Source organism: Bubalus kerabau, chromosome 10 (assembly GCF_029407905.1).
Source record: "Bubalus kerabau isolate K-KA32 ecotype Philippines breed swamp buffalo chromosome 10, PCC_UOA_SB_1v2, whole genome shotgun sequence".
NCBI lineage: Eukaryota > Metazoa > Chordata > Mammalia > Artiodactyla > Bovidae > Bubalus > Bubalus kerabau.
The window spans coordinates 104,786,745-104,801,275 of NC_073633.1; the positions used below are offsets into that span (position 1 = coordinate 104,786,745).

General features: G+C 42.3%; 1 protein-coding gene across 2 annotated transcripts in view; it reads right to left on the reverse strand.

The window, feature by feature from the left end:
- Window positions 1–417: 417 nt before the first annotated feature.
- GALC (galactosylceramidase) overlaps window positions 418–14,531 on the reverse strand; it is a 57,140-nt gene continuing 43,026 nt past the window's right edge. For both annotated transcript variants that reach the window (XM_055538830.1, XM_055538831.1), the window contains exons 13-17: window positions 13,281–13,431; window positions 11,864–12,044; window positions 5,710–5,873; window positions 4,242–4,318; window positions 418–2,260 (exon numbers count right to left, since the gene is read on the reverse strand). In XM_055538830.1, coding sequence (XP_055394805.1) covers window positions 2,114–2,260; window positions 4,242–4,318; window positions 5,710–5,873; window positions 11,864–12,044; window positions 13,281–13,431 — 720 coding nt within the window. In that variant the 3' untranslated portion in view covers window positions 418–2,113. The remainder of the gene's footprint in view (window positions 2,261–4,241; window positions 4,319–5,709; window positions 5,874–11,863; window positions 12,045–13,280; window positions 13,432–14,531) is intronic.

Genomic DNA, 14,531 nt, shown 5'->3' on the forward strand with positions numbered 1-14,531 from the left:
GACTGAGCGACTTCACTTTCACTTTTCACTTTCATGCATCAGAGAAGGAAATGGCAACCCACTCCAGTGTTCTTGCCTGGAGAATCCCAGGGACGGGGGAGCCTAGTGGGCTGCTGTCTACGGGGTCGCACAGAGTCGGACACGACTGAAGCGACTTAGCAGCAGCAGCTAATGAACCTACTACAGAGTCACAAGAAAGGGTTAAAATTAAAAATAATAATAATAGGAAGCACTGACAAGAATGTAGAGCAACTGAAATTCTCAAACATTTCTAATGGGAGTATAAAATCATACAATTAACTTGGAAATGTTTGATAGTTTCTTATAAAGTTGAACACACACTTCCCAATAGGATCTAGCAATTTCACTTCTTGGCATTTACCCAGAAAAAATGAAAACATATGTCCATACAAAAGCTTGTACTCGAATGTTCATAACAATTTTATTCATAATTCTAAAAGCTGGGGGGACAAATTGTGGTATACCCCTTCAATGGGGCAAATCACTGATATACATACATAGCACATAAACAAATGTCAAAAACTTCATGATAAGTAAAAGAAATCATTCATAAAAGAGTACACAGTGTATGATACCGTTTTTATAATGTTTTGGAACAAAGAAAATTTATCAACAGTGACAGAAATCAGATCAATGATTGCCTGGGATCAGGGTGGGGTGAGGGTAAATGACTGCATAGGTATAAGAGAGAACTTTCTGGAGTGACGAAACAGTTTGATATCTTGGTTTATCCATTTACCAAGACTCATTGAACTGTACACTTAAAATGCGAACATTTTACTATATGTAAATTACACCTCAATAAAGTTAGTTTTTAAAAATATGCAGTGACCTAAACTGGAAATCACTTAGACTGGTTTTAATTTAAAAATTTTCCTCTGTAACCTGATTTATTCTAAAATTTAGTTTCTTGTCTCTAATGGTAATACAAAACTTCATGTTGGTTTCGCCTACATTAAATCATTATAAATTCCAAAACTGTAGAATTAGTTCAATGAACTTTTAAACCTTCATTATAAAAAAAAATGTTTTATCCACTTGAATAACTGATTTTCTTCAAGGGGGTACACTAATGATTAGATATAAATTATAATGCATGAGAAACATTCTCACCTACACTTAAACATATTTGTACTTCAATTAAATAAACACTTCTAACCACAACACATTAGAGGATGCTGCCGTTGTACACAGCCGCGAGAGGCAGGGGGCGCCACCCCCAGGCACAAGGAGGTGGAAGTGTTCCTTAGTTACTGCAGCGTGTCACCCGCGCCAGGAGAGAAGTCAGGCCAGAAAGCCACAGTGAAATGAAACAAAAAACGTGCTCCAATTTTACCTTTCGACCCACTAACAGCACTGGCTGCATGCCAGGGAGCTTTCTTCCTCCTTCCAGCCACCTGGGAAAACGTTCACAGAGTTGTAAGGGTCACAAGACTAAAAGCTGGACCCAGAAGAGAAAAAAAAAAAAAAAATGCAGGTAACCCAATTAATCTGCTAACATTTATTACTGTAGAAATATCTTTAGAGGTAGTTATTAATGAGCTATTTTTCAAATCATCTGACTCATCATAATTCAAAAATATATCATTTTAAAAAGGAAAAGAAAAAAATACTTTCAGAGTGCAGGTGTAACATGTTGGAGTGGTTCCCGCACAGCAGTACTTCCAGGGTCTTCAGCTTCCTACGAGGGCGGTGCGGCCCATGATGGGGACACGCGGTCAGCGTGAACAGACACATCGCCGTCCGAGCGAGTCCTGGCCATCTGCACGGGCAAGTAAGATGGCAAAAGCTACCTCGGCATTAACCCAAGGCGTCAGGGTCTCAACACCCTAACCACTCCCAAGGATGGGACCCGCGTACTTCGTGTCCTATGTATGGGACACATCAGGTCATGTTAAAGCATCATCTGTTTCCCCTTGGAATTAGTTCTAAAATAATCTTCAGGAGGATCAGCAAAAATATATTTTTCTCCCCATTTCCTCTTCATTATTTTTCGCCTCTGAAAGGCTCCTATGTTGATCATCAAAACGAGAATTGGCTCTGAACCAAACCCAAAAAGGACAATGCAGAGTGTCCCATGGCCCTCTGTGGATTAGTGTGAGGCTTCCACACGAAAGTTGTCAAACTGCGCAAATTCAAAGGAGTGAGTCCCAATCGCGGCCCAGCCGTTTTCTGGGAAGTTCACAGAGATGTTCTTCCAGAGGGTCTTGCCATTCAGCTTGCCAGAGGAGAAACGACCCTGGAATGGAGAGAGACACACCCCTTAGACACATGGGAAAATGGTCCTCTGAAGCCTGCTGCTCAATGGAAGGGCCACCCACTTAGCGTAGCAAATATGTAGCAAATATTTGCAAGACTCATCAAGGCAATACAATCCCACAACTTTGAGCAGAAGTTTGAAATGCAGGGGAAATTTTCTCAAAGGAAATTCTCATCTATTTATATAAACAGTTCCCAAGGCAAAAAATCCTCAATATTTCCTGTACTCCCCCAAAATGCTGTAAAATCTGCTGCAATGTAACACTTTTCATAACATCATGATAAAATTGTAGACAAAAGCTCACTAAAATAAAACATATTTCTTATTTACACATAGTTGCAATTACATCCTTTGTAGCTTACAGCTACCAGCTCTTCAGACGGTTCCGCAGGGGCCAAGATGTTTATTTAAGGTCTTCATGAAAGAGAATCAGCCCAGCCAGGAGAAGAGTAATTAACCTTCATTTTATTGTTTTATCCTCATGTACAGAATATCACTTCGAGGTCATTTCAAAAGCTCACCCTTATATTAGAAAAACAGTAACCAGCATTTAAACTGGTGACTGGGAGGGGCGGGGGGAGTGGATGGAAGAAGAGAGAAATATCCACAGGAACAACGTACTGGTCACTGACAGAGAAAGATAAACATAACACCTTTCTCAGACAGCTGCCCTTCCTACTTAGCTAAGTGCCTGGCACACAGCTCTTACCATTATTACAGCTTGATTGTGAGCAAACATTCACAGCACACTCCTTCCGGCCACATTTAAAACTAGCTAATTTCAAAAGGGTGAAGAGCAAAAGATCCAAAGCGCTAGGCGGAGTCAAAATAAAATCTGCTCTTGAGTCATACACTTATAATGGAATGGGCCTTCATTTAGTTCTTGTGTTTTATGGCTACAGACATGGTGACGAGCAATCAGAATCACAGATTTACCAGTGATGCTCAGACCTGAATTCGAGTTGCCCAACTCCACATGCAGAGCCACATACGCTCCCATTACTGCACACCTCACAGCGATCCAGCTCCAGCTCTGAAAGTGCTTGCTGCACCTCCTCCGCCACTGAGGGACTGGTGACTAGTACACTGAGCCCAGGGCTTGCACACACAAACCCCATTATGCACAGAAGCTCGTCTCCCCGCCCCGCCCCAGGCATCCGCTGCCCCATCCTCTGACCGCCGCTCCCACCCGGCCAGTCAGAGCGCGCCCTCCGCTCAGACCTCAGCTCGGTCACCACCTTCAAGAGGCCTTCCCTGGCTGCTATCTGGAGAATCTGGCAGGGAAGCTACTTTATCTCATTATCCCATTTTTACTTTCACAGTTTTATTTGCTTATTTATAGCAGGAGTCAGCCAGCTCTGGTCCACAGCCCAGCCACCTATTTTTATAAATTCAGTGGAACACAGCCACCCCGGTTCATCCACCTACTGTCAAAGGCTCCATTCTCCCTACAAAAGCAGAGCTGAAGAACTGCAAAGTACGCCATAGGGCGCTCAAGGCCTAAAATAGTTCCTCTTTGGCCCTTTACAGGAAAAAAAAAAAAAAACAAACTTAGTAACTCTTGTCCCAGAAGAACAGAGGCTCTGAGAGAGCAGGAATCTTGCCTGTCTAGGTCACTACTATATCCCTAGTACTTACAACAGTACATATAGTAGACGCTTGGTAAAAATGTGTCGAGTGAAAAAAAATAAAAATCATCTAACTCTCAAACAACCCACAGAGCTTACTTCCATTTTAAAGATAAGGACAGAGGTTCACAAAGGTGAAATAACCCAGACCCACACTAGCATCCCAAGGACTAGTGGTTTGCTGGCATCATGGCAGGTTCTCTGCCTGTTTTCCACTGTTTATCACACTTTCCCCATCTCATTTGATAACATAAAATGTTAAAAAAAAAAAAAAAAAAAAGACACAAGAAAAGAACATTTTACCTCCAGGAACTGGGATTAGCAATACTTACATTCAGAGTTAAAGTGAGTGTATACCATTTTTTTGCTGTAACATCAGCATGTCCTAAACTATATATGATCCATCCAGCTGTAACACAAAAAGATTATCCTAGTTGGCATATTTTTAAAATCTAAATCACTGAATCGCAGAACTCACTGGGGGTTCTTAGGTACATCCATATGTAGCAAAGTCGGTCATAATAAAGATCGACATTTCCAAGATTTAATTCTACAACTGATTTAAAACAAAAAACATCCTTCATTGAGGAATGCACTCAACATGCAGAGATCCTACCCTGAGCAATAACAATACATGAGCTCACAAGAAAATGAGCAAAATAAACTTACAAACCAAGCAGGGTACATGATGCCTTAGCATGTATATTCAGGTCTGTATGTACACCTGATCAGACCAAATATGCAAGATAAGCAGGAACAGTCAAAAAACTACCATACGATTTCCAGGTAGTGTAACTGACTACAAGGTAATATTAATTGCATTAGAGAATTAGAGAGAAAATAATGTCAATTTTTGAATGTATTATATTTGAATGCCTGACAGAAACTCAGGATGAGATGTTCAATGGGCAGTTTAAGACACAGGGCAGTGGGGACTGAAGACAGAAATTTAAATCTCTAGTTCCACTTCTTCCACTACCTCATTTTGAGACCTTCAGCAAATCAATTAACCTCTCTGGCACTCTCTTTTGGATTGGAAAATTCGAGGTACCTTCCAGACCAGTCATGCTATGATTATGCAACTTCTATTCTAATGTCCTTATTACCCACTCACTCTTTAACTTCTATTTTATCACTGGAGCCCTTTAACCTAAGGAAGAAGCAAAGGGGGAAAACAATAGGAGACAAGACTTTTCATTAATGCAGGATGAAAGTCAAGAGACTTTGAATCAGAAAGAGAAACCAATAAGATCTAGTTTCAACAGAGTGGTGTGTACCCAAACCAAAGTGAAGTGGGTGGAATTCAACTTGAACAGATACTAAGTACCTACTCTAGATAAAATACTATTATACATAAGACAGAGACTGTTAAGATGAATAATAAAGTCAAGCTGTTTTCAAGTTATTGACTAAATTAGGAAATAGGGTATCTCCATTTTAAGTCAGTTAATTCTTCCCTTTATAGTTCCATAAGCACACCAGCAACATTCTTATACTTCTGCTTTTTTTTTAATTTCCTGAGTATTCTCTCCTTACCCCCACACCCTACTCTAACAGCCTAGCTCAAGGCTACAATACCCGAGAGACTTTGCACAATTTCCTCTTTCACTGAGCTGCCTCTGTACTAATTAATTAACACTATAATGTGGAATCGTTTGGTGTTTGCTTACACATGTTGAATCTCTTCCCAATTAGATGCTCAAACATGGTGAGGTATTTCATTACTCCCATAGGTAAAAAGCAGACACTCACAGCAACATATCACATAGTAAATCACGTGCTACAGAAGAATGCACTTACCTAGATCGCCTGTGACTCTGTAGGTTCCATTTGCAAAAATCCAGAAGAAAATCCCCCTGGCACTTCTAATCAAAATACCACCTTTATTGACTCTTCCAGCAATGAACACGCCTCCCTTCTCAGGGGTCTCTATGTACACATCACACTTTATAGTCAGATTGGACCTGCAGAACCAAAGTGTTAGCGCTTTTAATTATGTCACTTCAAATGCAGCACCAATGGCCCACTTCACAGCCACGTGCTTCCAAACTTCTAACTGAGGGAAGCGTGTGTTTCGCTAAGTCCACATTAATAGCACGTATGGGCTTCAAGAGTCTTCACCAATAATGGTTTTAAATTTTACATGACTAAAGTCAAGTCATTTCATTGCCTCTTTTAAATGACTTACTATTGGAAAATAATATTTATTGTTTTCAAGTTTCCTAAGAATATATTTCCTGTATTTCTATAATAAAATAACTTCTTACTCCAAGAATATAAGAATCCATTTTTTTCTAGGAATACATAAAAGATAGGTTTCCACGTAAGTCTGAGCAAAAAGGTTTATTATTTACATCAGCAAAGAGAAGCAGTGAAGGCAACGTATTAGGAGCCTCTAGGAAAAGTTACTTTGAGGCTAATTTTTACATTTAACCCTAACAAGACTTAAAAACAACAGAAGAAAGATCTAAAATTATTTTCTCTTGTCAAGTCAGAGTCCACTCTCCCTTGACTCTACAGCAGGAGTTTTCAGACTTGAGCCCCGGGGAAATCACCCTGGAGGGCGTGTTCGATTCCACCTGCCAGCCCCACTCTCAGGGTCTGACTCAGCAGGTATAGGGTGGGCCCTTGAACCTTCGAGTCTAACAGTCTGCCAGGTGACGCTGATGCTGCAGGTCCAGAAATCTCACTCTAAGAACCATTTTCCCCTACAGGGTATCTCTGCCTATGAAGAGGCAGTAACAGCCGGGTTTTGGCAGTGCTGACTGACAGAGTATATCAAAGGAGGAGAAAGATTGAGCCAACCAGGAGAGCATCATCAATGAGCTCTCCTCCAGGCTTCCTTTCACAAATGCTACCAGATTTCTTTTGCAGTGATTTGTTGTTATTTAGCTGCTAAGTCGTGTCCAACTCTTTGTGACCCCAAGAACTGCAGCCCACCACGCTTCCCTGTCCATGGAATTCTCCAGGCAAGACTACTGGTGTGGGTTGCCACTGCCTTCTCAAGGGATCTTCCTGACCCAGGGATCAAACCCAGGTCTCTTGCATTGGCAGGCGGATTCTTTACCGCTGAATCACCAGAGAAGCCCACAATCACCCCAATCCAACATGACCTCTGAAAACAATTCCCCTCCTACTCAAATTTTAAGTGCAAATGGGAAAGAATCAGTTTGCACACAGCCAAGCAATAAAGCAAGCAATTTATCTAAAACAAAGAATGCCAAGAAATACATTTTTTGAAATGGGGAGAAACTGGATCTAGAATTATGTGGTTTTTACATTTCTCATCACTGAATTTTGCACAGGGAAATGTTACTTTGTAAAGGAAAATATAAAAAAGAAGCACCTCCAACAGGTACACAACCATCAGGAAAATCCTCATTTAATCATTTAATCAAAGCTGGGCTACTTTACGGGAAGATCAAATGCTAAGTAACTAGAGCCCAGTCTCTCCTGTGTGTCCTCCCCCTGCAGAGAGTGCTCTTCTCTGTGCAGATCACCACCAGCATGAGACCACCTGGAACCAGACTGGTTCCCCTACCTCTGAATCCCCTACCTCTCTGCTGGTTCATCAGAACCTGTCAGCACCATAAACTCATTCTATTTACTGCGAGAGTAAGAGAAGATCAAATGTTTTCCTTTTTTTACATCACATTCCATAATAAATTATTCTTGCATCAGAACTTACAGACAATTTTAGATAATGAATAAAACAGAATAAAAATTTGGCTTCATCTTCCAAAGTCATAACCCCTCAGAAGTGCTGAGAGAATAAAAACCAGCCAACATATTGAGCAAATTTTATCAAAAGGATTCAAGAGTTCAGGTCTGTTCAGAAAAAGATAATTTTGTGATTGTCCTCAGATCCCAGCCAAAGCTTACTAATCAGATGAAAGTCTGAAGCACTTTGGGAAAGTCCACCCTCTATAGTCAAATTACTGCACTGACACTTAACTAAATCCACACGTGAGGGAGAAGGAAGTGGCACCCACTCCAGTGCTGGAAAAGCCCTGGACGGAGGAGCCCGGTGGGCTGCAGTCCATGGGGTTGCTAAGAGTCTTATCCGACTGAGCGACTTCACTTTCACTTTTCTGCATTGGAAAAGGAAATGGCAACCCACTCCAGTGTTCTTGCCTGGAGAATCCCAGGGATGGTGGAGCCTGGTGGGCTGCTGCTGTCTATGGGGTCGCACAGAGTCAGACATGACTGAAGCGACTTAGCAGCAGCAGCAGCAGGGCTTCCCTGGTGGCTCAGCTAGTAAAGAATCCGCGTGCAAGGCAGGAGACCTGGGTTCAGTCCCTGGGAGAAGGGAATGGCCACCCACTCCAGTATTGTGGCCTGGAGAATCCATGGACAGCCCATGGAGTCGCTAAGAGTGGGACACAACTGAGCGACTTCACTTTCACTTTCATGCATTGGAGAAGGAAACGGCAGCCCACTCCAGTATTCTTGCCTGGAGAATCCCAGGGACAGGGGAGTCTGGTGGGCTGCCGTCTATGGGGTTGCACAGAGTCAGACACGACTGAAGCGACTTAGCAGTAGCAGCAGCAGCAGCAGCAAACGTGAGGGAAATTCTGTCCTAAACACAGTCCTAAGAACTGATGGCACCCTGCATGTATAGAGCTGATTGACTGGAATAGCACTGTAAATACACTCGAACTTTCTGGTTCCTGCCCTCAGGGAGAAGACAGTGACTAAAACAAGGCTGTGAGAGGAAGTCCAAGGAGCAGGGGCTACAGCGCGGGACAGACCTGGCCTCTTGCCCTGGTTCTGAATTTAAGAGTATGGGATCTTGAACAATCTTACCCCGACGCCTGTTTCCCAGCCTGTACGGTAGGCAGGGTGCTGCCTTCAGCATAAAGCAGCCATCGGAAGCACAGAGCAGCGTTCAGTGTTACCCAGCCTCCACTCCCTCCACTCCCTGCAATAAACCGGCGTCACGGCCAGGGACAGAAATGAACGTGGAATGCGTGTGCATCTCTCAACAGCTCCGGCTCCCCTGCACCCAGAATAGGATAATGGTGAACAAAACAAAGTAAACAGGATGAGAGCAAATGTTACAAGGCTTTGGAATCAGGCCCGGAAGTGTGGATCGGGTTTGGCAGCAGGCGGGGATCGCGGTGTGTTCCTGAGCAGTGAAACGACAGGAGGAGGGCAGAGCTAAGAAGGACGGAAGCATGACTGCAGTTTTCTGGTTCTTTTTCTTTCAGAATATGTCACTCTTTCCTTCTCTCCCCACTTCACTTCATCCCCCCTTCCCTATCTCCTTCCCCACTGCAATAGTAAGATTGAGTACTGCTATGTATATACTGCAAAACCTTCAAAGTTACAAAGAGTTTTGGTTAATCATCTCTCTTTTAAAATGAAATTCTCTCAACTTTTCTAGATTCTCAGCCAGAAACAAAACATTTGGGATTCAGAGAGAACTTCATGTAGAATATTCACAGGCATGGAGGATAAGGGTTGGCCCACAAAGTATCTACGGCAGCTGGCTTCCAGACTAGTGGTCGAAATATAGCAGGGCCCATCCCTTAGACAGATAAACTCAGTCACCTGTCTTACAATAAGACCATTAGTTAAAAAGAAAAAAAAGAGGAAATAACAAAGCCTACTGACATGACCAGAATATCCAGATAAAGTGTCTAGTACAGAGATTAAATTGCCAACATGCATTGGATCATCAAGAAAGCAAGAGAGCTCCAGAAAACCATCTACTTCTCCTTTATTGACTATGCCAAAGCCTTTGATTGTGTGGATCACAACAAACTGTGGAAAATTCTGAAAGAGATGAAATACCAGACCACCTTACCAGCCTCCCTGAGAAATCTGTATGCAGGTCAAGAAGCAACAGTTAGAACTGGACATGGAACAACAGACTGGTTCCAAATTGAGAAAGGAGTATGTCAAGGCTGTATATTGTCACCCTGCTTATTTAACTTATATGCAGAGTACATCATGTGAAATGCCAGGCTGGATAAAGCACAAGCTGGAATCAAGATTGTCAGGAGAAATATCAATAACCTCAGATATGCAGATGATACCACCCTTATGGCAGAAAGTGAAGAGGAACTAAAGATCCTCTTGAGAAAGTGAAAGAGGAGAGTGAAAAAGTTAGCTTAAAGCTCAACATTCAGAAAACTAAGATCATGGCATCTGGTCCCATCACTTCATGGCAAATAGATGGGGAAACAATGGAAACAAAGAGAGACTTTATTTTCTTGGGCTCCAAAATCCCTGAAGATGGTGCCTGCAGCCATGAAGTTAAAAGACACTCACTGCTTGGAGAAAAAGCTATGACCAACCTAGATGGCATATTAAAAAGCAGAGACATTACTTTGCCACCAAAGGACCGTCCAGTCAAAGCTATGGTTTTTCCAGTAGTCATGTGTGGATATGAGAGCTGGACTATAAAGAAAGCTGAGCACAGAAGAATTGATGCTTTTGAAACGTGGTGTTGGAGAAGACTCTTGAGAGTCCCTTGGACTGCAAGGAGATCAAACCAGTCAATACTAAAGGAAATCAGTCCTGAGTGTTCATTGGAAGGACTGATGTTGAAGCTGAAATTCCAATACTTTGGCCACCTGATGCGAAGAACTGACTCACTGGAAAAGACCCTGAGGCTAGGAAAGTTTGAAGGCAGGAGGAGAAGAGGACGGCAGAGGATGAGATCGTTAGATGGCATCACTGACTCGATGGACATGAGTTTGAGCAAGCTCCGGGAGTTGGTGATGGACAGGGAGGCCTGGAGTGCTGCAGTCCATTGGGCTGCAGAGAGTCGGACATGACTGAGCGACTGAACTGAAATGAACAGAGATGCTGGTATAAACAGTATTTCTGTGTATAAAAAGATAATCCACCAAAGTCATCCTAAATTAGGTAAGAATTCTTTATCCTAATAATTCTTCATGATGCTATAACGGTTCCAGAAACTTTGAATAACTGAAAGTTTCTCAAGACTTATATCAGAGCTTGTGAGTAGAACTGCATTTTATAACACAGATTAAGGCTCTGCAAAAGGGATAGAGACTTTCTACAGCATTTCTCAAATAAATAATTCAAGGCTTTCTTCCAAATTATCTTCCCTTCCCTGTCCAATTTCCAGGCTACAGATATGGCTATTTTGTGACTTCGCATTAATAGTTACTATCACTAAGCCTGAAATGCTTGTATTTTATGTCTCACGGTGGAGGTATACTAGTTAAATTCACTAGCCAACTGAAAGCTGATTTGCTTTTTACTATTGCCATCTACTGTCACCTTGTAAACAGATTTTGCAAAGGCTAAAACAGTGTAATTCAAGTATGGGTCCAGCAGGTGGCAACGCCAGATCAACGGATCAACTCTCCAGCAAAAACAAAAGCTTAAAAACAACACGCATATCACAAAGTGTGCTGCTGCTGCTAAATCGCTTCAGTCGTGTCCGACTCTGTGCGACCCCATAGACGGCAGCCCACCAGGCTACCCGTCCCTGGGATTCTCCAGGCAAGAACACTGGAGTGGGTTGCCATTTCCTTCTCCAATGCATGAAAGTGAAAAGTGAACGTGAAGTCGCTCAGTCATGTCCGACTCTTAGCGACCCCAAGGACTGCAGCCCACCAGGCTCCTCCATCCATGGGATTTTCCAGGCAAGAGTGCTGGAATGGGGTGCCATTGCAAAGTCTGCTTATGCATAAATTTTAAATTATAACTGGGGCCAAAGCCCTCAGATTTCACATTAAAACCAATCTTACCCTGCAACGATTACTATTAAATTGGGGAAATCTGAGGGAAGGACACGGAACAACAGCTGAACGGCCGGCTGGCGTGCGCCCACTATGACAGTCAACAGTTAGCACAGGCCTCTCAGGCTCCCGCACAAGGGGCTGTCGCGGCGCCCTGGCTTCAGAAAGTACCTGACGACATTACAAGGTTATTTCGCCACATCTATGGTAAAGACGAGGTCAGTTTTACGTACCACGTGTAATCCCCGATAACGCTGATGGTGTTGAACGCGTCGGCAGCCCACGTGATGGGCCTCTGATTGAGAACCTGCCGCAGAGTGAAGCGATGGTCTCCGGGGTCTTCCATATTCACGTAGTATTCAAACACCCCAGTCTGGTCAGCAAAATTCGGAGCTTCACTAAAAAACGGGTAATCTGTTCAGAACACAATAAATTGTGTGTTCAGTTATCAAATCCTTACAGCATCTCTCCTCTCTAATGTTTTCTGGTACATTCTGATATACTTTTGAAAAGTTTTAAATAGGCAAATGATATTTTTTATTGTTGTTCAGTCACTAAGTCATGTCCAACTCTTTGCAACCCCACGAACTACAGCATGCCAAACTGCCCGTGGGATTTCCCAGGCAAGAATACTGGAGTGGGTTGTCATTTCCTTCTCTAGGGGATGTTCCCAACCCAGGGATTGAACCCATATCTCCTGCATTGGCAGGCAGAATCTTGAACACTGAGCTACCAGAGAAATGATACTTATAAATAGTCAAAGGGTAGGGTTTAGGTAATTAAAGAGCTACGGACTTCATGTCATCTTTATTAAATATCAATATGATCAGTCGGACATACAGACTTTACATATTCAATCCATGCAAATGCTTAAGAGGAAAGACCCTGAGTTCAGGAACACGCAGACCTGGGTTCAAAGTCCAGCTCAGTCAGTTCCCAAGGCAAGTTGTTTAACTGCCCTGACTTCCCAGTTTTCAATGGTATGAAAGTGATATGCACTCAGTAGAAACTGTACCTGAAACTTTGGATTTTGATGAGCACACCCTCTCGTGATGCGGGCAGTGGCCGTGAGCAGCAAAAAGCCACAGCGCCGTCAGCCACACAATCACGAGGGTAAACAGCAGAGTCGCTGAGCACCACTGTGGACCCTGACGGCCGTCCTGGGCTCACTTTCTTTACAGCATCGGAAGCGACAGGAGACATGCCACACCTTGTTGGGCTTTGTTAGAGGATTCTGCCCAACTGCTGGGTCACGTAGGTGTTCGGAACACACTGAAGGTAGGCTAGGCTGAGTTAACAGGTTTGGTAGGCGAAGTATATTAAAGTACATGAAGTACATTTTTGACTTATGGTATTTTCAACTTACAGTGAGTTTATCAGGACCTAACCCTACTGTAAGTTGAGTAAGGTCTGTACAACTTTCATTCCAACAATAACCTCTATATTTTTTCTGGCACTGAAAATTACAAGGCCCTCAAGTTGCAAGGTTACTTGGAAGTAACAGAAATTAGGTCCGTTTAACCACATAGAGATTTAGAACTAAATCAATGTACTTCTCACAGACTCCATCTTGCACCAGTTTGATAGGTAGAAATCTATCCATTACTGCTGAAAATGGGAACCAAGTTAAGTGTCAGTACAAAGACTTACCAATGTTGAAGTTATCCTCATAGACAGAGGGGAAGCGCTGGGACTTGGGAGGCGGCGGGAAGCTGCCTTTGCGGCCGGAGGTGAGCGTGGTGAGGGTGAACAGCTCGTCCTCCTGCAGCTCCAGCGTGAAGCTGCCACCGCTGTCGAGCAGCTGAGAGAGAAACGACGCTGTGGTCAAGCCAGGCGCCTCGGCTCATCTCACGTGAGTCAAATAGCTTTTTTAAAAATGAGCTTAAGAAATGCCAACGTGATTTCTGTTCGAAGTCCCTAATTATTTGTGAATATACACACTTAATACCAAGGCCCTGGAAATTTTTTTCTTAAGTTGTTTAGAAAACTTTATAAAATTACATTCTAGAAAGGATATTAGGAGAATTTCACTTCATACAAGGAAGAAGGAACAGATGACCCCCAAATCTATTTCTATCAGTCTATGCTTTTCCATTAGACTGTAAGATCTTTAAAGCCTGTGTATAAATTCAATATACGTACCCAAGAGATCTGCTTATTTATTTTTTAGGACTTTACTAAGGTAGAAATATCTGTAAAATCTTACTGTTGACTCAGCTATTAAACACAGAAAACCTTACTATTAATTTAAATAAGAGTCCTACCTACTCATTACATGTTCAATACATATTTCAATTAGCAAACTAGGTTTATGTTTTGCCAATTTAATCTCTTAAAGCCATAATCGCTTCATCTCTAAAATGAGTAGAAAATACATACCACATAGGGCTGTTGTATTAAATGAGACAATATTTATAAAGTTCTAAGCTCAGAGAGTGACCCAGAAGAAACATTCCCTACATCATAGGTGTCCTACAGCAAATACAGGCCTCTAAAGACAGTGAAAGCTTTTGCATAATTGATGTTGGCACTAAATGTACATCCACTTCATGAAATCTGAGCAGTTCTTCTTTTCTACTTTGAATTAAAGGTGTTTATATCACATCTTTGCTTTAATAAATTGTTGGTCAGGTCTATGAAATATCTAATACCATATTCTGGCTTAGGAATAACCCTAAATGATACATTTTTCTTATGGGAAAATCAATTTTATGATGTTATTTCTAGCAATGTGTCATACAAAAAGTAGACGCTACACTTACATTTATTGATAGTGACTAGTTGAGTCACAGAACAGTAATAATTACCAGAAAAAGTAGATTTGTGTCAATTAGGCTAAGTGATATGCTTGCACAGACCAATTCAGTCTTTGAAACATTTACTGATAAGAAACCACCACTA